The sequence below is a fragment of the Hylobates moloch genome, unplaced genomic scaffold (assembly GCF_009828535.3).
Source record: "Hylobates moloch isolate HMO894 unplaced genomic scaffold, HMol_V3 SCAFFOLD_7, whole genome shotgun sequence".
Lineage (NCBI taxonomy): Eukaryota > Metazoa > Chordata > Mammalia > Primates > Hylobatidae > Hylobates > Hylobates moloch.
In genome coordinates, this window is record NW_026652282.1 from 91,411,271 (window position 1) to 91,438,500 (window position 27,230).

Sequence of the window (27,230 nt, forward strand, 5' to 3'; positions counted from 1 at the left end):
CTAGAATAAAACCTAGGCAATATCATTCAGGACATAGGCATGGGCAAGGACTTCATGACTAAAACACCAAAAGCAGTGGCAACAAAAGTCAAAACAGACAAGTGGGATCTAATTAAACTAAAGAGCTTCTGCTCCCCAAAAAAAACTACCATCAGAGTGAACAGGCAACCTACAGAATGGGAGAAAATTTTTGCAATCTACCCATCTGACAAAGGGCTAATTAACATCCAGAATCTACAAAGAACTCAAACAAAATTACAAGAAAAAGATCAACCCCATCAAAAAGTGGGCAAAGGATATGAACAGACACTTCTCAAAAGAAGACATTTATGCAGCCAACAGACACATGAAAAAATGCTCATCATCATCACTGGCCATCAGAGAAATGCAAATCAAAACCACAATAAGATACCATCTCACACCAGTTAGAATGGCGATCATTAAAAAGTCGAAACAACAGGTGCCGGAGAGGATGTGGAGAAATAGGAACACTTTTACACTGTTGGTGGGACTGTAAACTAGTTCAACCATTGTGGAAGACAGTGTGGCGATTCCTCAAGGATCTAGAACTAGAAATACCATTTGACCCAGCCATCCCATTACTGGGTATATACCCAAAGGATTATAAATCATGCTGCTGTAAAGACACATGCACACATGTTTATTACGGCACTATTCACAATAGCAAAGACTTTCAAGATGGACTGGATTAAAAAATGTGGCACATGTATACATGGACTAAATCACCATAAAAGGATGATTCATGTCCTTTGTAGGAACATGGATGAACTGGAAACCCATTCTTACAAATTCCAAAGGACAGAAACAAAACCCATTTTACACATAGGTGGGAATTGAAAAGAGAACCATGGACACAGGGGGGAAATCACACACTGGCCTGTTGTGGGGTGGGGGGGGGGAGGATGGCATTAGGAGAAAACCTAATGTAAAGGAGATTGATGGTCACACCCCAAGTAACAAACCTGCACATTCTGCATATGTACCCTAGAACTTAAAGTATAATAAAAAAGAAAATTTAAAAAATATATATGTCAGCAGATTTTTTTGGAGGGGAATGAGAAGAAGCAATAGCCAGCCAGGCATGGTGGCTCACGCCGGTAATCTTAACACTTTGTGAGGCCGAAGTGGGTGGATCACTTGAGCTCATGAATTTGAGACCAGCCTGGGCAAAATAGCAAGACCACTGTCTCTACAAAAGTAAGTTAGCAGGGCACAATGGCATATGCCTATAGGCCCAGCTACTCAGGAAGCTAAGTTGGGAGGATCGCTTGAGCCCAGGAGCTCAAGGCTGCAGTGAGCCATGGTTGCACAACTGCACTCCAGCATGTGCAACAGCAAGACCTCATCTCTAATTTTAAAACAAAGTAATAGCTCTTAAAATTAAATATCATATTTTATCTCTTCAAAGATGCATGTATTTTTCACATTTTAACATCCCTGGAATTGGTACAGATCTTAAACTGATGCCATATTATAGTTGTGTCTCATTTCCCCTTTCTCAGTGGTAAAGTAATGGTGAGTCTTATAAACAATGGCATCTTAGGAGTTTTGCCTAGATAAAAATGGCTAGGAATCTACTTAGGTCTAAATTTGTAGGCGTTAGTGGAAGTAAAAGGCTGTAAGCTTACAAGACTAATAATTCATGACTCAAACAAATTCTGTCACCGTGCCATTTGTATTTCATGAGTAGCCCGTATGGCTGTAAGAGCCACAGACTCCTCAGTGAATTTGAGTCATGGTAACATTTTCATACTTTTTGGAAATCACCTAGTAATGTATAGTGTATCTATAAAGATAGCCCCAATAAGGTTCAAGGATAAGCACAGTGTTTGGAAAAGGAGCAGGAAGTCAAAAGTCAAGAAGGTACTGTGAATTCTTTTCTGAAATTTTGATGAATTCACTATTTGCCTGAAATTGGGCAGGAAATTTGGTAGAAAGGGATTCCATTTACTGATTTTTGTTGTAAGCATGCGTTGTCCTTCCTGCCCTATGTGTGCTTTAACATAACCACACATATTTAGGGGAAAATGGTAAGGCATTTTTGGCTTTTTGATTTTATAGTTGGCTCTATGTAATAAAAGCATTTCATCACAACACTTTTTTCCAAACTGTTGTATTCTGTTAATAAATGCTTACCTTTTGCCAAATGCAGCTTTCTTTACAAAAGAGTTCTCGGTGACTCTCAGTCAGCTATGTAGGTCAGTCTAGCTTTCTAGGGAAGCAGTAAAAGGTAGAAAAATGTATTGTTGGAATAATGTGTCAGATGCGGGGGTCTTAGGACACAACATAAATCTGGGATTGTACAGGTATATGCATTCTTTAGAGAGATAGCTTTCAAAATTTTCACTGTGACCCACAGTAAGAAGTATATTTTATATCACAACCCAGTATACAGATGCACAAATAAACATATATATATATATATATATATATATATATGTGGGGGGGGTGTATGTGTGTGTGTATAATGTCCAAAATAAAACTCATGTTTACCACTTGCAGTGTGGTCCTTGCATTTTTTATTTCATTCTATTTTTTTTTTTTTTAAATGCTGGTCATAAATTGCTCGACTGATTTTTTCACAACTTCCTAAGGGGTTGTACCATCAGTTTGAAAAACACAAAAATAGATCAAGCATATTTTCACTATCACTTTTGAGTAGGGGTATAGGGCTGGCTTCCAATAGGTAGGGCCATATATCAATGATGTCGCCCTGACTTAGAAGTGACCCAAAATTTCCTTCTCTTCTCAGATTTGTCATATTTGTTGAGGGCCATGAAGGGCAGCAGTGTTTGCCTCCCATTCTTTGGTTTGCATGAGAAGTTCAGAGCTAAGAAAGCAAATGTTTACATTAGTCTTTAGGCAGAGTCTGGGAATCGAATGAGCGGCAATGAAAAGGAGTTGAAACGGAAGAAACTGCTATTTCAGGTGTCCAAGGAAAGAAGTGAGAAGGCTTTCTAGCAGAACCACTTTTGAACATGATCTGATATTATGTAAGCTGTATTTTGATAAATTTTAAATAAATTTCATCGTTTTTTTCCTTTTCCTCCCTCCTTGAACACCCCAAACATCTACATATCAACTCCCCTTGTTTGACAAAGGCTGTGGTGGTCTCTAAGGTGTAATCCTGGTCCCAGACCCAAAGAAGACCTGTGTTCTAAGGCCGTTCTTCCCCTAATGTGTTTTGTGACTTTGCACAATTCACTTACTGTGGGCCTCTCTCTTCAGCTATTGAATGGAGATACTATTTGTCCTATTTGGCCCACCAAGCGGTTGTGAGAATCAAATAAGGCAACAAACGAAAATATTTAAGTGCCACGTGCTACACAAATACAATGGTTATAGTTTTTGGCTTGATGATTGGTTTCCTCCCTTCCCAAAATTCTGGTTTTCTCTAAGGGTAAAATCAATTGAGAGTGACTGTTTCCCGCAGCCAGACACTCATTCTAAACCTTGCCCCTGACTTTACAAGGCAGTTGTTAATCCAGCTCCGCAAAAAAAAAGTCTAAGATTAGATTTATAGAGATGGTTATTTTACTGTTAAAAAAAAAAAAAAAGGATTCAGGGCCCTAAAGGAAACAATGATAGTAATTTTGCAAATGTATTTTCAAGTAGTCTTTCTGTAAAATTGACTGTAACATTATTCATTCCAATTCGCTTGCTCAACGGCAAGAAATTGGCAATAGATGCCTGCAACACTTAACCAAGCCCAGGTACCACGGTCTGACTTGGAGACCTGAGCTACCTGAGGTGGCCAACAAGCACTTTGTTTTCCTGACTCTTTTTGTTTGTTTGTTTGTTTTTTGAGATGGAGTCTCGCTCTGTCGCCCAGGCTGGAGTGCAGTGGCCTGATCTCGGCTCACTGCAAGGTCCGCCTCCCAGGTTCGCACCATTCTCCTGCCTCAGCCTCCCGAGTAGCTGGGTCTCCAGGTGCCTGCCACCGCGCCCGGCTAATTTTTTGTATTTTTAGTAGAGACGGGGTTTCACGGTGTTAGCCAGGATGGTCTCGATCTACTGACCTCGTGATCCACCCGCCTCGGCCTCCCAAAGTGCTGGGATTACAGGCGTGAGCCACCGCGCCCGGCCATTTTCCTGAGTCTTTTTTGTTATTTCTGAAAGAGCCTCTGGAAATGATTTTTCTAAGGTACTAATCTGTCCATCTGTGGCATCCAGGATTCCCAGTGGTCTGGGCTCAATCTCAGACCTAATAATTCACTGGCTTTGGATGTTGCTGAGGAGAAAAGACAAGCCTGGGAGAAGGGATGGAAGGAGTAATTAGCTGGGGGAGATGAGGGAGAAGGGTAGGTAGGGACAGTTGGGAAGACACTGCTTTCCAGACAACTGAAAATAAAAGGAGAGGAAGACGGGAGAGAGAAACTAGGAAAAAACAGCCTCCCCAGACAGGTAATTTATAATAACTGGGAGGAAAATGAGAACCGCAGCTAAAAATATGTATACACTCACAAATTGCTAGAAGGCCAGTGGCAAAACTAGGAACTAGGAGACTTCCTACCTCCATGCCCCTTTCTCCCATCGTTCTCAGGCCCTATATTGCTATGCTTCCCAAGGCCCACACTGTGGTAGACTCTAGACCTAGCCTGCCCTCTTTTCAAATCCCTCAGGCCTCACCCTCTCCTTTTGAGCTAAATCTGTTAACTCATTACTTTGGAGGCAATAGGCTTTTATCTTGGGGTTGTTGCATTTTGGCTGGCAGTATCTGGAACAATACCATAACTGAAAGGAATATTTCATTAGTCTTGGTGTCAGAAGCGTTTGAAGCATAGCAACTCCATCTTGAGCAATGGCTGGGTAAAATGAGGCTGAAACCTGTTGGGCTGCATTCCCAGGAGATTAAAGCATTCTAAGTCACAGGATGAGATAGGATGTCAGCACAAGATGCAGGTCGTAAAGACCTTGCTGATAAAACAGATAGTACTAACAAAGGCGGCCAAAACCACCAAAACCAATATGGTGACAAGAGTAACCTCTGGTCGTCCTCATTGCTACACTCCCACTAGCACCATGACAGTTTACAAATGCCATAGCAACGTCAGGAAGTTACCCTATATAGTCTAAAAAGGGAAAGCATGAATAATCCACTCCTTGTTTAGCATATAATTTTTTTAAAACATAAAAATAGGCAACCAGCAGCCCTTGGGGCTGCTCTGCCTATGCAGTAGCCATTCTTTTATTTCTTTACTTTCTTAATAAACATGCTTTCACTTTACTCTGTGGACTCCCCTCAAAATCTTTCTTGCTCAAGATGCAAGAACCCTCTCTTGGTGTCTGGATCGGGACCGCTTTCTGGTAACATTTTTCTGGTGAACCCCAAGGGATGATACTGAAGAAACTCGTGACCAAAAGGAAAATCATCTGCACACACCAATTGGCCGACTTTGGGTAAGTGGAATGCATATACCTGGGTAAAGGATGGGATTGGGTTAGAGGCCCAACTTAGAGGAGTTAAAGTCTCTCCTAAGACAGAGAGGGTTAAAGGGCCCTCTCAATAAAAGGCAAGGACGCTTGACCAAACTTGGGTTGGAGGCCCAATTTAGGAAGGTTAGAGTCCTTCCTAAGATTTAGGAGGTTAGAGCACCCTCTCAGTAAAGGTACTCTCAGCTAAGAACAGGTTTGGCACTATGGGATGTTAACAGCTATTCTCTTTGAATTAATCTACCTTGCACTCTGCTGATGGCTGTGGGTGACAGGATGAGGCATGTACGGGACCATGGGACATGGGGAGCTTTTTTCTCCCTAAAAGGGGAAACTTGAGAGCTACTGGGACTGCTGGAAAAGATCCCTTCATAACCGACAAGCAGCTGCCTGAACTTTTCAATCACGCTGGGATGGGTGGGTCTTTCTTGGGCCTCTGTGAGATGCTCGCCTTCCCCCCCCGCCACAAGCAATGCTTTTCTCTCTCTCTTTCTCTTTCCTGTCTTTTCTATTACTCATGGCGACCATCTTGCCCAGAGACCACATGTTGAAAAATGTCCTTGGCAGATTAACCTTGTAACCACATGGCAGTACTTTCTCTTGGTCTCTGCCATCACAATAGCAGCCTGGGTTCAATTCCCAGCTTAGGGAATGAGTACTTTCTGGTTTAATATCTGTGTGACCTTTGCCATTTGTTGATTCTCTTTCCCTCCACTAACTGTCTTGAATTTTACTTTCTCAGTGCAACTATTAGGTTACTTTTGGTAAAGTTCAAAAGCCAAAAATATCGGCCGATTGGCCTGGCTAAAAGTTGGGTAATACTTTTTAATTTTAAAATTTTAAATTTTAAAAGGACTCTTTTTTTTTAGAGTGCTGTGGTTAAAAGTCAGCTTAATTAAAAGCAGATATTCCAGCTCTAACAGGCGGGGACTCGGGAAAAGCAGAGGAGGCGCCACAGACCCTGTTTGGGGAAAAACCTCTATTTTCCTCATGAAACCCCAGGAATTAAAAGTGGATGGATCCCTCTCAAAATCTAAGGCTTTGTTCTGTTTTGCATTGCATTATCTGACGTTTTTAACTTTTGGGGGTATCAGAAATTACTTTGCATTATGAGAGACTTTTAGTGTGTAATAACTAGGTAGGAAATATAGTTTTGGGAGATGGGCTGATTCCCCGTTTTGGGGGATCCAGGATCTGGTATAAAAATGGGACCCTTAATTTGGGGGAATCTGTTTTGCCTTCCAGCTGTACCTGCTTATTATGCCCTAAAAACTGCATGCTTTCCTGGCCCTGTTCCTCCAAGGGCTCCATCCTAAGTCAGTAATCCATTTAAGAAACTGGCAAAAGAAAAATCTTACAAGTACTGGATCTTCTTCTGTCTGTGTATTTATATGTGTTATGTCTGTGATATTTATATATGAAAGAGCTTTCATTAATTGGCTTAAAAATAGTAAGTTCTTATTTTATCAGAAAAGTAAAAACTGTAATGCCTTTTAGTTCATGTGACCTAAGTAATCTTTGGGCAATAAAAGCAGTTTTACATGCAAGGTGTGTAAGGAAAGTGAAATGTGTTTTTGGTAAAAGACTATAAGAAGTCATGGGAATGTGGATTTCTTGCCTAAGTTTAGAGGGTTAAAGGATTGTTTTAAGTTGGGATAAAGCTGCAAGTTTGAGCAAGTTGTGAAAGATTTGCAAAAAATTAATTGTAAAAAAATTCTGTTGGGATCTAATTAAACTAAAGAGCTTCTGCACGGCAAAAGAAACTACCATCAGAGTGAACAGGCAACCTACAGAATGGGAGAAAATTTTTGCAACCTACTCACCTGACAAAGGGCTAATATCCAGAATCTACAATGAACTCAAACAAATTTACAAGAAAAAAACAAACAACCCCATCAAAAAGTGAGCGAAGGATATGAACAGACACTTCTCAAAAGAAGACATTTATGCAGCCAAAAAACACATGAAAAAATGCTCATCATCACTGGCCATCAGAGAAATGCAAATCAAAACCACAATGAGATACCATCTCACACCAGTTAGAATGGCGATCATTAAAAAGTCAAGAAACAACAGGAGCTGGAGAGGATGTGGAGAAATAGGAACACTTTTACACTGTTGGTGGGACTGTAAACTAGTTCAACCATTGTGGAAGTCAGTGTGGCGATTCCTCAGGGATCTAGAACTAGAAATACCATTTGACCCAGCCATCCCATTGCTGGGTGTATACCCAAAGGATTATAAATCATGCTGCTATAAAGACACATGCACAAGTATGTTTACTGTGGCACTATTCACAATAGCAAAGACTTGGAACCAACCTAAATGTCCAACAATGATAGACTGGATTAAGAAAATGTGGCACATATACACCATGGAATACTATGCAGCCATAAAAAATGATGAGTTCATGTCCTTTGTAGGGACATGGATGAAACTGGAAACCATCATTCTCAGTAAACTATCGCAAGGACAAAAAACCAAACACCGCATGTTCTCACTCATAGGTGGGAATTGAACAATGAGAACTCATGGACACAGGAAGGGGAACATCACACTCGTGGCAATTGAACAATGAGAACACATGGACACAGGAAGGGGAACATCACACACCGGGGACTGTTGTGGGGTGGGGGGAGGGAGGAGGGATAGCATTAGGAGATATACCTAATGCTAAATGATGAGTTAATGGGTGCAGCACACCAACATGGCACATGTATACATATGTAACAAACCTGCACATTGTGCACATGTACCCTAAAACTTAAAGTATAATAATAATAAAATTTTAAAAAAGGAAAAAAAAAAGAAGAACCACATTCCAGGATCCAAGAAGAACTCTAAAGAATGTCAGGTCTATTTTACTCTACAGTGTGTCTGGTGAGTGTTTGTTTCCTTGGCAAGGTGGTATAATGAAAACAGAAGTATAGACAAGGAGGAGTAGAGAAAAAAGCACTAGGTTTGGAATCAAAATACCTGGATTCAAGTCTGGCTCTTCAGATGAATGTGAGGACTGGCAATGCGACTTTGGGCAAGTCTGCTAACTTCTCTGAATTAAATAACTACTCTCAGGTTGTTTGTGAAGATCAGATAGCATGTGTGCTAAGTGGTTGTGTAACCTCTTAAATTCTGTACCCATCTAAGTTAGTATATTTTAGTATAAATGACTGACAAAAAACGGTGGCATCAGCTAGAAGACAGTAATGGTGCACAAATTTGGATTCCTCCTGCCCAATTCCTAAGAGCCCTATGCATGCTTTGCTGATGTATGAGGCAAAAGGACAACAGTTTCTTCCAACCCTGGGTTCCAGGCCTTAAGAATCTAAACAAGGTGATGGTAATGGTGATGATGGTGCTGCTGCTGCTGCTACTGACATGAATGATAAATTCAATAGCAGCTATTATTTCATTAGTATCCATTCTTTGTCAACCAATTTTCTCTTTCTTTCTTTCTTTCTTCTTTCTTTCTTTCTCTTTTTTTTTTTCCAGAGTCTCACTCTTGTCACCCAGGCTGGAGTGCAATGACTCGATCTCGGCTCACTGCAACCTCTGCCTCCTAGGTTCAAAAGATTCTCCTGCCTCAGTCTCCCAAGTAGCTGGTATTACAGGCATGCGCCACCACACCTGGCTAATTTTTGTGTTTTTAATAGAGACAGAGATTCACCATGTTGGCCAGGCTGGTCTTGAACTGCTGACCTTGGGTGATCTGTCTGCGTCAGCCTCCCAAAGTGCTGGGATTACAGGTATGAGCTACTGTGCCCAGCCTGTCAGTCAATTTTCTAGGCAATTTATAGACATTACTCAAAATTTTTTGAACAGGCAAAAAACAAGTAACTCAATTAAAAGATGGGCAAAAGACATGAACAGACACTTCTGAAAAGAAGACATACAAGTGGCCAACAAACATATGAGAAAATGCTCATCATCACTAATCATCAGAGAAACGCAAATCAAAACCACAGTGAGATACCATCTCACACTGTCAGAATAGCTATTATTAAAAAGTCTAAAAACAACACATGTTGGTGAGGCTGTGGGGAAAAAGGACGCTTATACACTGTTGTTGAGAATGTAAATTAGGTCAGCCACTGTGGAAAGCAGTTTGGAGATTTCTCAAAGAACTTAAAACAAGACTACTATTCAACCCAGCAATCACATTACTGAGGATATATCCAAAAGAAAACAAATAATTTTATCAAAAAGACACATGCATGTATATGTTCATGCAGCACTATTCACAATAGCAAAGACATGGAATCAACCTAGGTGCCTATGAATGGTGGATTGGACATAGAAAATGTGGTACATATATACCATGGAATACTATACAGTCATAAAAAAAGAACAAAAGCATGTCCTTTGTGGCAACATGGATGCAACTGGAGGCCATTATCCTAAGTGCATTAATGCAGGAACAGAAAACCAAATGTTCTTACTTATAAGTGGGTGCTAAATGTTGGGTACTCATAGACATAAAGATGGCAACAATTGATACTGGGGACTACTAGAGGAGTGAGGAAGGGAGGGAAGCAAGGGTTGAAAAGCTAACTATTGAGTACTATTCTCAGTACCTGGATGACAGGATCATTTGTACGCCAAACCTCAGCATCATACAATATACTCAGGTAACAAACTTGCCTATATACCCCCTGAATCTAAAAAAAAAGTTAAAACAAACAAACAAACAAAAATTCTGTGTGTGAACATATTGCCTAAAATTTAAAAAGGTATTCAGTTTTTCCATAAATTGAATATTGGAATAAGAGCACAACAGGTTTTTCTTAGAGCACTGAACTGCTCTTTCACAAAAATTGTAAAGGGTTATAAAAGGTTTATGATCCACTTTGCTGAGGAGGTGAGGAAAAAAAAGTTTGTAAGAATCTTATGTTCAAATTGATTAAGATGGAATAAATTTGTCTATAAGGTTTTATTAAGAATTGGGGTTGACATTAATAGTACACTAGTGCAACAGTGAAATTTGTCTTATTTGGTATAAAAATCCTGCAGGAAGCATTGTCAAATATAAAATTATGTTTGGCTTTCTTTGGGCTGTATTTGTATAAATATGTTATTGGTGTGTGTTCCAAAATTATGAGAAACTCCTATAATTCTAATATGACTTAGTGTATGTTATTAATAATCATCATTGTTATGTAAAATTGTTGTATGCCACAGAAGTAACCAAAATTTCCTTGTCAATTGTGGTTTTAATCATGGCTGTCCTAACTAATAAGACTGTTTGTCATCTACAGACTATTGTCTTGTTTTGGCCCTCTGTAGAAGGTGGTTTTATAATCAACTATAGAACTCTAACAGGTGGTCTTAAATGAAGGTTTCTAGTAACTTTGGAGATTATGACATTAGAATAGCGGAAAAAACTTTCAGGACTCTTATGGAGAGCTGAAATGTTCATGGATATCAAGCAAAACAGGACTTAACTGCATGAACTGAACTAATAGAAGACTGAAGTAATCTTTTTAACTTTTCGCTTAAAACGTTTCTGATCCTTTGTTTTGTTTTTCAGAGTCAAGGAAACTTTTCTTTTGAGCTATTAACAGTTTTCAACAATTGAGTAAAGTATACTCCTGTGAATAAAATTTGGAGGATATTTGTTTCGCTCTATCTAATTTCTCCAGAATTTGGAAACTAAGTTGTGGGTATTCTTAACTTATGGCAATATACTTATTTGCGTAAGTGCAATAAGAATCTGTTTTCATTTACAAGACACAATTGGAGATACTGGTTATTTTAGGAAGGCTTTGACTGGAATGATGTGCTTTCCATTAAGGAATCACACTTGACTTATAGAGCCAATCAGAGCCCCTTGGGAAAACTGGCCTCATACCTTGTCTACACAGTCCCTGTGCAGGGTTCCTGACCTGTGGTAAGTTCCTGACCTATGGTAAGAATGTCACTTTCTGACAGGCCCAGGAGCCGCAAGTTAACTTGGGACCTCAAGAGGAGAGAAATTTACCCAAGTCATAGGTATTTGACAGTACAACTCCATGGCTGGGCTCAGCTAAAAAAAAAAAAAAAAAAAAGAAAGTCTGATCTGAGATTCCTTCTATGGAACAGAGTTCCATCAAAGCCAATTTTAAAAGCCTATGTGAAAAATAATTGTTCTTGCTGCACTTTATACAAATAATCAGGCCAAGTATAGTAGTAAAGCAAATCAGTCATACCATGATCTGTCTTTAGTGAAAAATGGGAAACTGGAGAGAGGAAAATTATGTTTCAACAACTGTGGTACACCTGTTTTTAGATTCTAGTCTCATCAGTTGTTTTTAAGGTTTTTTTTTCCTGCAATTTAGGCTAACCCTGCTTATTCCTGTGAACCAACCAGTGATCTCTGGCTGCTGCTCAGAAGAAACAAGAGGGATGGGTAATGTAAAAATCTGGATCAATATTCTAATTCTGGGCACATTGGAATAAGCTAGTGATCTCATATCAGCTTGGTTCCAACAGTTGCTCAGCTCATGGAAAGCCTTCTAATTTAGTTTACTTGGATAATTTTATTTATTTTGCTTTCCTGTTGTGAAATACATTGCTGTTATACTCTTTGTGTAGGAATGCAAGATAAGCTTACTCAATATTTTCTTAAACACTTATTAATCTTCCAGATATCACTTTTGTTGGAACTCAAGAATTATGAATGACCCTCACCATACCGAGGCTTTCTGACTGAGCTCCTTTCTACCCTGAATACAAGAGACCCAGTAGTTAGGTAGGAATAACATTGCCTCTGTTCAGCATGAAGAAGTTACAGAAGACGGATCTTTGTCCCTCTACAACCCTTAGGATTAAGGGTTCACTTGTAAAAGGGAGGGGGGAATATGTCAGAGGCATTTGAATCAGAGCAACTCCATCATGAGTAGGGGCTGGGTAAAATGAGGCTGAAACCTGCTGGGCTGCATTCCCAGGAGGTTAAGGCATTCTAAGTCACAAGATGAGATAGGAGGTCGGCACAAGATACAGGTCATAAAGACCTTACTGATAAAACTGTTTGCAGTAAAGAAGCCAGCCAAAACCCACCAAAATCAAGATGGCAACAAGAATGATCTCTGGTCCTCCTCACTGCTACACTCGCGCCATGATAGTTTACAAATTCCATGTCAATGTCAGGAAGTTACCTTATATGGTCTAAAAAGGGGAGGCATGAATAATCTACCCTTGTTTAGCATATAATTTTAAAATAACCATAAAAATGGGCAATCAGCAGCCCTCAGGGCTGCTCTGCCTATGGAATAGCCATTCTTCTATTCCTTTACTTTCCTAATAAACTTGCTTTCACTCTATGGGCTTGCCTTGAATTCTTTATTGCGTGAGATCCAAGAACCCTCTTTTGGGGTCTGGATCTGGACCCCCTTTCTGGTAACATTGGCACTTCAGGCATATACTTTGTGTTTTAGGAGCAGAAGGAGTTTGATTTGAGGATCAGAGGGACCTTTGGTGCCTTTCAAACTATACCTTGCAGAAAGCAAAATTCTATATATCATTTGTCATGAAAATATACATTAGCCCAACATATAGCCACCCAAATGTCTCACCAGTTATGCATTATTTTGACTTTTGTTCGCTGGAATAAATGGCTTGCATCCCACTGCTGCTCTCTCACCTAATCGTTAGTGATCTGAGAACACCTCTAAACCCTATTTCTGCCTCTTGCTTCCTATTAGCCTGCAGAGCCCCTTCAGCAGCAGCCTAGGAAAACTAGCAAGTTTTGTGGTGTGGGATAATGGGTCTGGGCTCTGGAGTCAGACCTGGAGGTGAAATTCAGACCTGCCAGTTGCAGGCTGTGTGATCCTTTAACAAGTTATTAATCTACCAGGGCCTCTGTTTCCTCATCTATAAAAGGGAGATGACCTCACAATAACCTTAAGAAATAGGTACTCTTATGATTACCATTTTTCAAACGAGGAAATCGAGACTCAGAGAAATAGTCACTTGTCCAAGGTCACTAAGTGGCAAAATCAGGATTCAAAACTAGACCTTTTTGATTCTTAGCCACTTGATATTAGAAGTACAGGCAGTTCAGAAATGGTAGTGATTACTAAAATTGTTGTGTTGTACATGCTTAGAGCCAAAATCGAAGGAGACTTAGCTGCCCATACACCCAGTGTATATATATATATATATGTTCACTCATCATACGTCTTGACAGCATCTTATTTCCTTATCCCCCTGACTTGGTAAACATGGAGAAGAAGCATATTCAAATATATGTGCATGTATGTATCTATATATAGTAACTGAAGGTGAAGCTTGGGCTAATATCTGGAGGAAAAAATACAACAGCACAGGTGAGAGCTTCTCTCACCCCTACTCCTTGTGGGGCAGAATGAACTAGCCCAAGTTGCACTCCCTGTCATAGAGGTGTCACAAGGTGACACCTTGCATTAATGCTGATCTGCTTATATACACCCATGCTGGCCTTTTGCTGGTGGTTAGAAAGAGTTAGATGTTGTGGCAGCTATGGACACTGCTCAATTCTCCCTTCAAGCAGGAACATACCTTTCATCTGTGAGCAGGGAAGTTAGCTGAGAACTTCTAGCTGTAGCACCTGCAAGATTTGCACTATATTTGAACCAATGCCATGGTCTTCCAGGGCAGCCTGTAGTCAATGACTGAGCACACTAAATGTACTCAAGTCTGGCCATTTCAGTCCGGTGTGGGGCTTTTCTCACAGCTCTCTCTTGGATATGGTGAGACTTTGTCAGAGCCACATCACAGCCTGCCTAATTCTGCTTTTGTCCTTCTTTCCTTTCACAAGTGTCAGATATACATCAAGGTCTGAATGTTTTCCTGCCCAACACTGCCTCCTTTTTTATCTTTCACAGATATTAACTATCCCCTAATAAAGCTCTTTGACTCCTAACTCTATCTCAATATCTGCTTACTATTAGAGAACAAGAACTGACCCATGGGTTTTTGTTGCCTGTCCTTTGCTGAATTGAAGCACTGATCAATATTGAGAGTGAGTGGAGAGTGAAAGCCTGGTGGCTTCTCAGGCAGCTATCCTACTAGCCTGCTTGACCATTACCATGGAAACATACACAGGGAAGGAAAACAGAAAACAAAAAACAGGAGACAGGGACTCATGGCAAAACCCCACAGCCAGGCTGTGGGAGAGGCTTCCCAGCCACTTGGGCAGAAGGCTTGGATTCACAGCCAATTGCATTTGGCCTTGTAAGGGCTGGAGTTGAAGAGGGAATGGAGAGACACTTCAGCTGCCCAGGCCCGAGATACGGCGGCAGGGAATAGAAGATAGAGGGGAATGCTGGGTAATAGGAGTGTATGGCCCACATTGCACTATTAGTATTCACTAAGGGACCCCAGCTTCCTAGCGTCTTCACATCCTGGCAGCAAAATCCGCACTTAACCAATACTTTCCAAACAGAAGCTAACCTGCTAAAGATTTCTGTATACCCTGGCCTTCTGGCCCACCCTACCTCCCACTCTTGCCTTCGTGTGTCCTTGAATCATTGCTCCAGAACAGAGATTCTGAATCTGGACTTGGGTCTATAGAACTGCTGGAACTTCCAGAGGGTGGTCTGTGATTCCCCCAAGGAAATTTTACAAATACTTATCTGGGAACAAGGGCCATAGCTTTCATTGGAGATTAGGAACTTTGGTTCAGGAAAAGTTAGTCCATTTTTATGGATTAAGTAGGCAGTACTGGCACATAGTAGGTGCCCAAAAAATTGTTACATAAATGAATGCATGACTAGAAAGAAGAAAATCAAGGTAGAAAAAATTAATTTAAGTGAGATAAGACATAAAACACTAAACACAGTACCTGACTCATGGTACCTGACTCATGGTACCTGACACATGGTCAGTCTTTTCAACAAAAATCTAATACTCCAGGCTGACTAAACAATAAGGTACTTAACCATTTCCTGGCATTGGATATGCCAATTTTTCTCCATTTTTTTCTTACACACTGAGACATTGAACATCTTTATACACATATTTTTGCACACATGTGAGAACATACCTAGAGGATAAAGTTCTAGAAGTGCAATTGCTGGATTAAAGGATAAGCACATTTTAAATCTTGATTAAAACCATGAAATTTCCCTCCAAAAAGGCTCTACCATTTCATACTCCCACAAAATGTATATGAGTGCTCATTTACCCACAGTGTACTAATTAATTTTTAGGGAGTTGCCAAACTCATGAATGAAAAAACAGTATTGTGTTTTAGTTTATATTTCTTTAATTTTTAGAAAATATAACTCCTAAATGTATGCTTCAGTTATGACCTCCAAACTTATACTGTAAATCAACTGCCTACTCAAATGCCTGACAACTCTAATTTAATTTAATCAAAATCCTAAATTGGAGGAATTTTTTAAAGGTAGAACTAAAATATGGACAACAATAATATTTAAGATAGGAGAGCGTTAATATGTCCAAACTGAACTGATCTTTTCCTCAAATCTGCTCAACCTATGCACTATTCAATCTCTGAAAATGGCAACTCCATTCTTCCAATTGCTCAGGCCAAAAACCTGGAACCATCCTGGATTCCACCCTTTCTGTCACACCCACAGATTCAGACACTTCTCACTACCTCCACCAATACCACCCTGGTTTAAACCACTATCATCTTTTGACTGCATTATTGTTCAAGCTTCCTACATGATCTTCCTGATCCCATTCTAACTGTTCCCAACCCCAGTCTATTCCAAGTATAACAGCAAGAGTGTTTCTTTAAAAAACACGATTCAGATCACGTCAGTCCTCTGCTCAAAAACCCCCAATGCCTTTCCATCTCATTTTAAATAAAAGGTAAAGTATTTTCAGTGGCTTGCAAGGTCCCCACTGTCTGGCCCCTGCTGACTCTCTGGACCTCATCTTTCTCATGCTCACTCAATTCCAGCTGCTTGGCCTTTTTGCTGAATGTGGACCACTCTAGGAAAGACACCTACTTATGGTATCTGCCCCTACTCACAAGGTTGTTCCACCAGATATCTTCCTTCATGCCTCATCCTCACACTTCAGTCCTTTTCTGCTCAAATGTCATACAATCAGAGATCCTCTCTACCTATCCTTTCTAAGATAGCACATCCTTCAGCACTCTCTATCCCCCTACCTTGCTTATTTATTTTGTTATAAAGCACTTTTCACCACTAATATGTATCTTAATTTTTGCTATTTGTTTAAACCCACCAGAATGTAAATTTCAAGAAGGTGAGGATTTTGTAAATATCGTTCATGACAGAATCCCGAGCACCTATTACAGTGCTGGGCATGTAGTAGCTGCTCATTAAATACTTGTTGAATAAATAAATGACCAAGATTAAGCATTAGTGAGGATGACCATTTGTAGTGCTTCATCTGTGAACTGACATTTCATGTCCTTTGCCGGTTTTCCACTGAAGTTCTTTTTTATTTCTTATTGATTTTTGTAGGAGACCTTTAGAGAAAGTGCATATTAATGCTTTGTTACCTGTTATAAATATTTTCTCCTTTTTGTCACTTGCCTTTTTATTTTGTTTATACTTTTGTCTATTGTAATAATTAATTTTCTATGTCAATGTGACTAGGCTAAGGGATACCCAGAGAGCTGGTAAAACATTGATCCTGGGTGTGTCTTTGAGGGTGTTTGTAGAAGATAGTAGCATTTGAGTCAGTAGATTCAGTAAAGAAGATGCACCCTCACCCTCATCATCCAATCCATCGAGGGTCCAGAGAGAACAAACAAGTGGAGTAAGGGAAAATTCACTCTATCTTCTTTTGCTGGAGCACCCATCTTCTCCTGCCCTTGGACATTGGAGCTTCTGGTTCTCAGGACTTTGGATTCAGCCTGAATCACACCACCGTCTCTCCTGTTTCTCCAGCTTGCAGATGGCAGATCATGGAACTTCTCGGCTTCCATAATCATGTGAGCCAATTCCCATAATAAATTCCCTCTTATCTATTTATCTATATCTATCTATCTGTCTATCTATTTCAATCTATCTATCTGTCTAGCTAGCTATCTATTTATATCCTATTGGTCCTGTTTCTCTGGAGAACCCTAATACAGCTGTGCAGCTATTTTATGATTTTTATCTGTTCCAGCTTGGCACTTTTTTTTTGTTTATAACTTCTGGTGTTCATGGAAAGCTTAACACAGTATTCCCTACCCCAAAATTACAAATATATGCTCTCATATTTTCAAGTACTTATATAGGTTTGGAGATATTTGTTTTCCTTAAGCTTTTATAAGGTTTAGATTCATCTTAGATTTTTTTTCATTAGATATATGCTGTCAAGCAGAGATCTAACTTTATTTTGTACTTCTATCTTCTACATCTGTATGCCTGTGACCCTTAGGAAAATGTATGTGGGACCCACAGACATAACTGGGCAGCAAGCACTGAGTTCATCACTCCTATAATGGCCCTTCCTATCAATCGATGTGGTGGGAAAAAGTAAAATACCTTTGCCCACCACCACCCCCTTCTGGAGCCAGATGAGAAACCGAGGGATTAGGGAGCAAAGGTACCATTAGTTCCTTCATTCTCAGTCAATGTTGAAAAGCTTTAATGGACAGAGGAGGGGCAAATGCATTCCTAGCATAACATATACTTGCAATAGTTTGGATGTGGTGTGTCCCTGCCAAAACTCATATTGAAATTTGATCTCCAATGTGTTAGGAGGTGGGGCCTGGTGGGAGGTGTCAGGGTCATGAAGGTGAATCCCTTATGAAGAGATTAAGGCCCTCCTGTGTAGGTGAGTTCTTCCTCTCACAGGAATGAATTAGTTCCTGTGAAAGTGGGTAGCTAATGTGAAATGTGATATACAAATTGTATCACTCCGCTTCAGAGCTCTAAAATGGAGTTGGGAAGCCATTCTCAGAAGAACTACCTATACAACCTGTGAACTTGCAAAACAGGAACTTGCCTTGAACTTTGAACTGGGCTAAACCACCACAACAACAGCATCCTGGAAAACAGCTGGATTTTGCCAGTGCTGCAAATCCTGAACAGTGACAACTAATGAACTATAGGCTCATTTACAAAGCCAGCCACCTCCACCAATGATACTTATTTCAAAACAACTTCTGTAATCACCCTCAGCATCCTTTTAAAAATTGCTACTCCGCTTCCTCCCTTTGGCAGATAATTTGGCTTCTTGCTGAATCTGTGTCTCCCAAATTGCAATTCCTAAGGCCCTAATAAATGCTTGCTGTGTTGCAGTCAGTTCTTTTGCCTCTTCTTGGTTGACATTAAATGGTGTCAGAAGTGGGATATGATGTTACTCTCTTACTATGCATTCTGGTGCTGCCACAGATTTGAGCACTGTACCTGCAGGAACTCCTTGTGTTCCATCACCTCCCTGATAGCTCCATACTCTGTTAGTGAGTCCCCTCTTTTCCCTGACCCTCCTAACTTGGCTTGAGGTTCATATCTTTATTGGGTGTTCTTTGTTGCCAGCTGTCCACAAATGAAATTTTCCCCTTGTGGTGAGTATTCATGAGGGCTTTTGCTTCTAAGAGTATAGGTGCTGAGTCACCCCTTTCTGGGAATTTTGGTTTCTTGGTGCAAAAATTACAGTGCTTCATCTTGTGAATTTCTTTCTTGATGGACGACTATAACTGAAAATGATTTAGAATTACAATGGCCAACCTGGTGATCTTTTGAATTTCCACAATGCATTTTCTTCCACAGTTAGAAGGACTAAAAGAAAAGACCAAATAGCCTAAGTAGGATGTCTGCTTTAATTTGGTATCTTGAGGCATCTAAAAGACTCTAGGAATCTAAACTAGTGTCTTTAAAAGATAACAATGCCAAATTAATTCAAAGACTAAATTAGAAAAAACCCAGACGCTTCTAAAAATGAAACAAATCTGGAAACAAGCACTCCTCTGTTTGTCTTTGTCTTGTGTCTCCTCCCCCTCCTAGCCCTAGCTTTTCCATTTCACTGCCATTCTTGGCACCCTCTTTGCTTATATGGTAAAAACTTATTCTAAACCTGAGCAATTCCTCCTGGGCTTTCCATAAAGAGGGTTATTGGATTGAATCACTATTGGAATAATTATACCATTGGAAATTCTAATCATTGGTGGCCAAAAGATGGATCCTTTTAAAGAGCTCTCATTCTAAACAATTACCTTATTTGTATATGTGGGAGGATCAAATTTCTTTTAAAGGACATATAGTAGTGTCATGCCTAGCCTTAGAAATTTTCTTGACTAAATTAAAGGGCAATCCTAAATCAAAGTTAAAATATTTTGTATGCTCAAACTGTCTGCTTTGGAGCCCATGCAGGATTTACCCCCCCCCACCCCCCCCCCCCAAAAAAAAAAAAACACTTTACCCTATGGTCTAGGGCTGGGATTTGATGCTCTCACTGCCAGGGCCCAGGTTCGATTCCCAGTCAAGGAATCAGTCTCTGCTGATGTAAGCCCTTAAATGCAGGAAAAGAAACATTTATTGAAAAATTGGTTTGGTATTTATGTGACTCTTAACTTTTTGGGGTATTCATTTGTTATTGATCCTCTTCCCTCCCATGAACACCTTTTGAGTTCCTGTCTTACCAACTTTCTCTTTTAATCCTTCATCTGTGGGTACATGGGATGGTCAGCTTTTGTGTGTAGACAGTCAGCTGAGAAGCTGAGATGTTAGAGAATATTGCTGGACACAAATGTGGGTTGTATCCCATTTGTGGCTAGCAAAACTGTCCTTTCTTTGAGCTGTCTTTGGGATGGTTCTGGGTCTTGTGAGGAATACTTTGCATTTGGAAATGCCTCATGTGTCCTTGGTTAGGTCATATCCTTCGTTAAAGCTTTCTGGTTTTGGTGAGTCATTTGAAAGTCACCTTTGGGGGAAAAAAGTTCAAAAGCCAGTAATATTGACTGTTTTTCCTGGATGAAATCTGATATTTGAAAAGACACCCTTTTTATAGGAACACTATAGTCAGAAATCGGCTTAATTAAAAGTGGATTTTCAGGCTCTAATATTTTTAAAGGCCTTTCTGCTTTTTCTAGTTTAGATTCTGGTTTTGGGAATTTTTTCGGTCAACTGAAATCCCCTTTTCAATGATATGTTTGGTCCTTCTGTTTGCTCCCTTTCTTGTTGGCATGATTTTTGCTGAGAAAAAATGTAAAGCTTCATTGGTCTTTCTGGGAAACGTAAAATTGGCTCCTCAAATTGGCTCCACTAAGAGTTGTTCCGTTTCCTTCCACTTCTCCTCCTCCTTCCTTTTTGTCATCTTCAATTCCATATAACAAAATCTAGAGGAGACTTCTAGCAGCCCTAAAACCCCATTAAAAGGTGCACAGAGAAAGGTGCCACACAACTCCCTTTTAAGATCTGTTTTCCTTGTGGCGCCCCAAGAGTCATGGACAGGTTCCTTTCAGATCTCAAGCTCTGGTCTCTTTTGCGTTGAGTTCCCTGGTCTCTCTGGCTTTGGGGGGTACCAAGGATTAGTTTATGCTGTGAGAGAAAACTTGACCTATGTGTGTTTGACGACTGGTGGGTCACTAGCAAGGGCTGCAGTTTTGAAGGTGGCTGACAGTGGTTATTTAGAGTGAATGGTTATTACTGCACAGGCTACTCATTTTTTTTTTGCATGTTTAAATTTTAAAAAAATGTGATTTGCACATTTGCAGGCCATGAGAACATTTGTCACCGAGGGATGACTCCTGTGGTGAATGGGCTGATCAGAGTGGGCTAACGAGTATTGGGTCTCCCACCAACTTCTGGAAATGTCTTTGCAGCAAAGTATGCTGTGGAAGCCTTGCGCAGCCCAGTCCTGTAGGGTTTCTCTCTTTTGGAGGACAAGGGATTCAGTGTAAAAATGGGATCCTTGATTTGGGGGGATCTGGATGCTCTGCCTTCCAGCTGCTCCTGCTTTTCACATACATAAGTGTTAGGCCGTGGAAAGTGCAAATGATTTGTTGGCCCTATTCTTTAATGGGCTCTGCCCTGAGCTCAGTGGTCCAGTTGAAAAACAGAGAGTAAATTAGAAGCCACCTATCTAAAAATATTAGTCCTCAAAATATGGCTTTCTGGCATTTGGTTATTTTGAAAAGGTTTCTGAATTTTCCTAGGCTCATCTGTATAATCCTATGGTTAATTCCTATTTATTTTGTGTTACATTGGTTTCCATTTTTAATCTTTCTCTAACACACCCAAACTCTTTCTTGAAAATGCTTAAATTCTCTTCCTGTGCTTTGAGATGTAAATTTTCTACCCTCTTTTCTCTAAAACTCAGTAAAAGCTTTGGCCATGTGGGACAGGTAAACTTCAACTTGTTCCATTTACAGAGGCACAATTTAATCCAACTTTCTTTTTAAACTAGTGAATTTCACCTGTCGCATGACTAATATTTTACAATCAAAGCTATACATTCTTTGTATTTTATGTATACATGTGTACATGTCTGTGTTTGTACATGAATAAATGATACTAAATTTACTTATAAATAAATGAGTACTTATAAATTAAATAACTAGGCCATATGCTTTTTAAATTCACGTGGCTTTAGTACTTTTTAGTAAATAAAGCTAGTTTAAAAATTGTTGGTAAAATAAAATAGAAATGTCTTCAGAATTTTAGATATATTCACCTGAGTCTACCACTCAAACACATGTATGCCATCTCTACTAGATGTTTTAAGGTCATAAAAGTCTTGCTTCTGTGATCATTTTGAGGCTTGCTTGATTTGTCTGTGAGCTAAAGCTGTGAACTTACATCTTTCATTTTCAGCCTTTAAATACTGGGGTCTAGACAGGTGGCCATGGTGATGCTGGAAGACATTGGTATGTCCACAGTGCGTAGGCCACAAGCTGCAGAGCAGAGCCAAGCCCAATATGGCCTCATCCTCTCTGGCCCAGCTGTGCCCCCTGGCCATGCTGGGAAGGGTCGGATCCCTCAGGCATTGTCTTCACAGCTCTGTCCTCTGTCCTGGGCTCTGCACCTGATATATATAACATTAAAATTACTTAACTCCTATGTTTTACTCTAGAAATTTGGGTTACTGAAAGTTAAAATTATAGTTAATATATGTAATTAAAACTACTGGATATAAGAGAAACAATTCTGTACACAGACTGCATAAGAAAAGTAGGATGTGTTTTGTTTATAAGAAAGACAAGTGAATGCGTTTTTTCTTCAAAGAAAAGTAATCTTTGTCTAGTTTAAAGGTGATTTAAAGGTTGTTTTTGTTGAAGGAATAAAAAAGAATGATAGATATAACTGAATGGATATAGAAAGTTGAGGAAAGAGAGAGAATGAAAAAAACTTGTAAGAGTTTATAAAAGAGTTGTGGAAATCTTATCTTACGTGGTCAGTCTAAGATTGAATAAATTTGTTTATAGAATTTTAGTAAAATTAGCTTTAGTATTAATAATACACCAATGCAAAGGTAGAATTTGATTTTCTCTTTTGAACAATATTTTTATTTAGTAATAATAAGAAACAGTAAAAGACTAGTTCAACTTTTAAGTAAATTGCAAAAAAGAGAGGAGTTTGCCTCATGCTGTCTTTATTAGGTCATCTGATTATTTAGAAAACTGTTTTCTGTCAAAGAGTAAAAGTTTTTAGCTTTGTGAAGCCTTTTAATTATCACTTTGGCTAAATGAATGACTATTATTTTATAGTGACCTGTGATCCTATTCTGATATCAAGTGTTTTAAATCTTTGGTATTTGACAAACTTCCCAAAATGAAATTTAAAATTCTAAATTAAGTCTTTTTGACTTTAAACAAACTTTTAGACATTTTTAAAAGATCCTCTGAGAAGGAGTTTGATACCAGCCTGGCCAATATTGTTAAACCCTGTCTCTACTAAAAAATACAAGTTAGCTGGGCATGGTGGCATGTGCCTGTAGTCCCAGCTACTCAGGAGGCTGAGGCAGGAGGATCTCTGGAACCTGGGAGGTGGAGGTTGCAGTGAGTGAGATCATGCCACTTCACTCCAGCCTGAGCAGCAGAGCAAGACTCCATCTCAAAAAAAAAAAAAAAAAAAAAGATCCTCAGAGTTCAAGAAAACATATTAGGCTTATTTTGTATGTTAAAATCAAATGGAAATCATTGTCCAATAAGAAATGGTGTTTAACTTTGAATTATGTTCATAGGGATGTTATTAATATGTGTTCCAAAATTGTGTGAGATTCAAAAAATCTGATATGTCCTAGTAAATTGCTATATTCTGATGCTCTTTTTCTAAAAGGTCTTTGCAAATCTTAAAGTGTTGTGTCTTCAAGGAGGTTCATGGAAGAGGGTCTGACAGATACTCTGAAATACAGAACTCTGCTTATCACATTCAAATTATTCAACTGTACTGGGTAAAATTTTTTTAAAAACTAATTTAAAAAGCCATATTCATAAAATTGGTAACCCAATATTAAGCAGAACAAGAATTAATTACATGAGACTAACTTGATGAAGGACTGAAATTATTTTTATGACTTTTTGCTAGAACCATTGCTAATTCTTTTTATGGTTTAGTTTTCCAGAGTTAAGAATTTTTTTTCCCTCTTAAGCTATTTTTACCTTATATCAATGGGTAATGTATACTTTTGTTAACAGAATTGAGACATTTACCTTTCTCTTTACCCGATTTATCTGGAATCCACAAATTATTCATGAGTATTCTTATTTTATGGCGATATAGTTGTCTGCCTAAGTTCAATAAGAATCTGTTTTCTTCTGTGACAGGATACAATTGAGACACTGGTTATTTTACTAAGGCTTTGACTGGAATATCATATTTTTTAATGTGACCAGACTGCTTTGAGAAATTGAGATTGACTTTAAAGCCAATAGATGTGGAAAAAGACTGGCCTGGTACCTTGCCTACAGGGTTCCTGACCTTTCAGTATTTAAAGAATGTCACTTTCTGATAGGTCCAGAAACCTCAAGGTATTTTGACAACTCTAACAAGAGAAGAATTCAGCTGGGTGTGGTGGCTCACGCCCATAATCCCAGCACTTTGGGAGGCTAAGGTCGGTGGATTGCTTGAGCCCAGGAGTTTGAGACCAGCCTAGGCAACATGGCGAAACCCTGTTTCTACAAAAAATAAAAATTAATTAGGTGTGGTGGCATGCACCTGTGAACCCAGCTACTCTGGAGGCTGAGGTGGGAGAATCACCTGAGCCAGGGAGGTCAAGGCTGCAGTGAGCTGTGATCTTGCCACTGCACTCCAGCCTGGGTGACAGAGTGAGACCCTGTCTCAAAAAAAAATTTAAAAAAGAGAATTCACCCAATTCATACAAGAATTACAAGCACAAGTCTGACGGTGAATCCTTAGCTTGGCTTCCTACACTTAAGAAGCTTTTAAAAATCAAATCTGGTATTTCTTATTTTAAAAAGTTTCAGGAGTAGGAAGGAAGAGCCTCCTGGGAAAGTGATGACTCAACTGTCCTGCTGAGAATGAGAAATAGGTATAGCTTTGGATGTGAAAAAGGTCCCAAAGCCCATTTCTTGCAGAAAGCCATAAATAGAAAGGGGGAGAGAGACCACAGTGTGTTTGGAGAACTCAAGTAGTTAAATTTAAGGTGCTACGAAACAGTAGCAAAAGAAAAGGGTAGAGACTTTGTAAGCAAAAGCCAGATTGTAAAGGACCTTATATTAATATATCATGGCCAAGCAGTGGGAAGAGCTCTGTTATCAATGCAATGTTGTGGGATAAAGTTCTCACTAGTGGGATTGGCCATATAACCAATTGCTTCCTAAGTGTTGAAGGAACCGATGGAGATAAATCCTATCTTATGACAGAAGGAACAGATGAAAAAAGAGTGTAAAGACAGTTAATCAGCTGGCCCATGCCCTTCACATGGACAAAAACTTGAAAGCTGGCTGTCTTGTACATGTGTTTTGGCCAAAAGCAAAATGTGCCCTCTTGAGAGATTACCCGGTGTTAGTAGACAGTCCAGGCACAGATGTTACTACAGAGCTGGATAGCTGGATTGATAAGTTTTGCCTAGATGCTGATGTCTTTGTTTTGGTTGCAAACTCTGAATCAACACTAACGAATACGGAAAAACATGTTTTCACAACGTGAATGAGTGGCTTTCCAAGCCTAATATTTTCATTCTCAGTAATCGTTGGGATGCCTCTGCATCAGAGCCAGAATATATGGAAGATGTGGGGCACCTGCTGAAGGATTTCAGGCAAGATTACAGGAATTTCAGAATTTTGAACAAATCTTTGAGGAGTGTATCTCACAGTCAGCAGTGAAAACAAAGTTTGAACAGCACACTATCAGAGCTAAACAGATACTAGCTACTGTGAAAAAACAACAGATTCAATAAACATGGCAGCTAAACAGAAAAGGCATTATGCAGTGAAAGAGAAGGAAGAGCAAACTGATAGACTGGACTTTATCTGAAACCAGATGAACTTTTAACACTGGATGTTAAGAAAAAAACCAAGGAGGTTACTGGGGAGGTGGCAAACAAAGTGTCATGTGCAATGACCGATGAAATTTGTCAACTGGCTGTTTTGGTTGATGAATTTTGTTCAGAGTTTCATCCTACTCCAGATATATTAAAAATACACAAAAGTGAATTAAATAAGCATACAGAGGATGGTATGGGAAGAAATTTGGCTGATCGATGCACCAATGAAGTAAGTACCTTAGTGCTTCAGTTCCAGCAAGAAATTGTTGAAAATTTGAAGCCATTACTTCCAGCTGGTATACAGGATAAACTACATACACTGATCCCTTGCAAGAAATTTGATCTCAGTTATAATCTAAATTACCACAAGTTATGTTCAGATTTTCAAGAGGATATTGTGTTTCATTTTTTCCTGGGCTGGTCTTCCATCGTACCTCAATTTTTGGGCCCTAGAAATGCTCAAATGGTGCTCCTAGGATTATCAGAGCCTATCTTTCAGCTCCCTAGATCTTTAGCTTCTACTCCCACTGCTCCTACCAGTGCAGCAATGCCGGATAATGCATCACAGGAAGAACTCATGATTACATTAGTAACAGGATTGGCTTCTCTTACATCTAGAACTTCTATGGGCATCGATATTGTTGAAGGAACGATTTGGAAAACTACAGGCTGGAAATTCATGTCTGTTTCATTAACTACATATGGAGCTTTGTATCTTTATGAAAGACTGTCCTGGACCACCCATGCCAAGGAGAGAGCCTTTAAACAGCAGTTTGTAAACTATGCAACCGAAAAACTGAAGACGATTGCTAGCTCCACAGGTGCAAACTGCAGCCACCAAGTAAAACAACAAATGGCTACCACTTTTGCTCGCCTGTGCCAACAAGTTGATATTACTCAAATACAACTGGAGGAAGAAATTGCCAGATTACCCAAAGAAATAGATCAGTGGGAGAAAATACAAAACAATTTAAAGCTCTTAAGAAATAAAGCTGTTCAACTTGAAAATGAGCTGGAGAATTTTACTAAGCAGTTTCTACCTTCACGCGATGAAGAATCCTAACGATAGAGATTGCTTTGGTGACCATGATAGAAGGAAATGAAACTTGTAAGAGAGGGACAATTGTTATTTTTCTGAAATGACTTTAAATATGAATTTTACTAACTGCACCTAAATAGCAAAGCCCTATGTAGATTCTGGTAATGATGTATCTCAGGGTATCTGTATTTTTGAAGAGTGTTGTGTCCTTAGTTTTAATTTTGGGTAAAGAAAAAACTAAAATCTGGAATTAGTTACAAGCAATAGCACCAACTTATGTGACCCTTGATGGGTGGGGCTGTGAGCTCTTAATTTGTTTTTGATTCTGAAAATTTCTGCTTCCTGGCATCCAGGAGTTAGAGATTGAGCCTTTCATCTTCTTTCTCAAAACTAGTTTTTG

General features: G+C 39.4%; 1 protein-coding gene across 1 annotated transcript; it reads left to right on the forward strand.

Annotated features, from left to right (window-relative positions):
• Positions 1–4,904: 4,904 nt before the first annotated feature.
• LOC116811150 (mitofusin-1-like) lies at positions 4,905–26,991 on the forward strand. The gene is given in 8 exon segments (XM_058441340.1): positions 4,905–5,001; positions 5,355–5,421; positions 25,044–25,177; positions 25,180–25,437; positions 25,440–25,538; positions 25,541–25,687; positions 25,690–25,791; positions 25,794–26,991. Coding segments are annotated over 8 exon segments (1,965 nt in total). The 3' UTR covers positions 26,855–26,991.
• Positions 26,992–27,230: the final 239 nt, after the last annotated feature.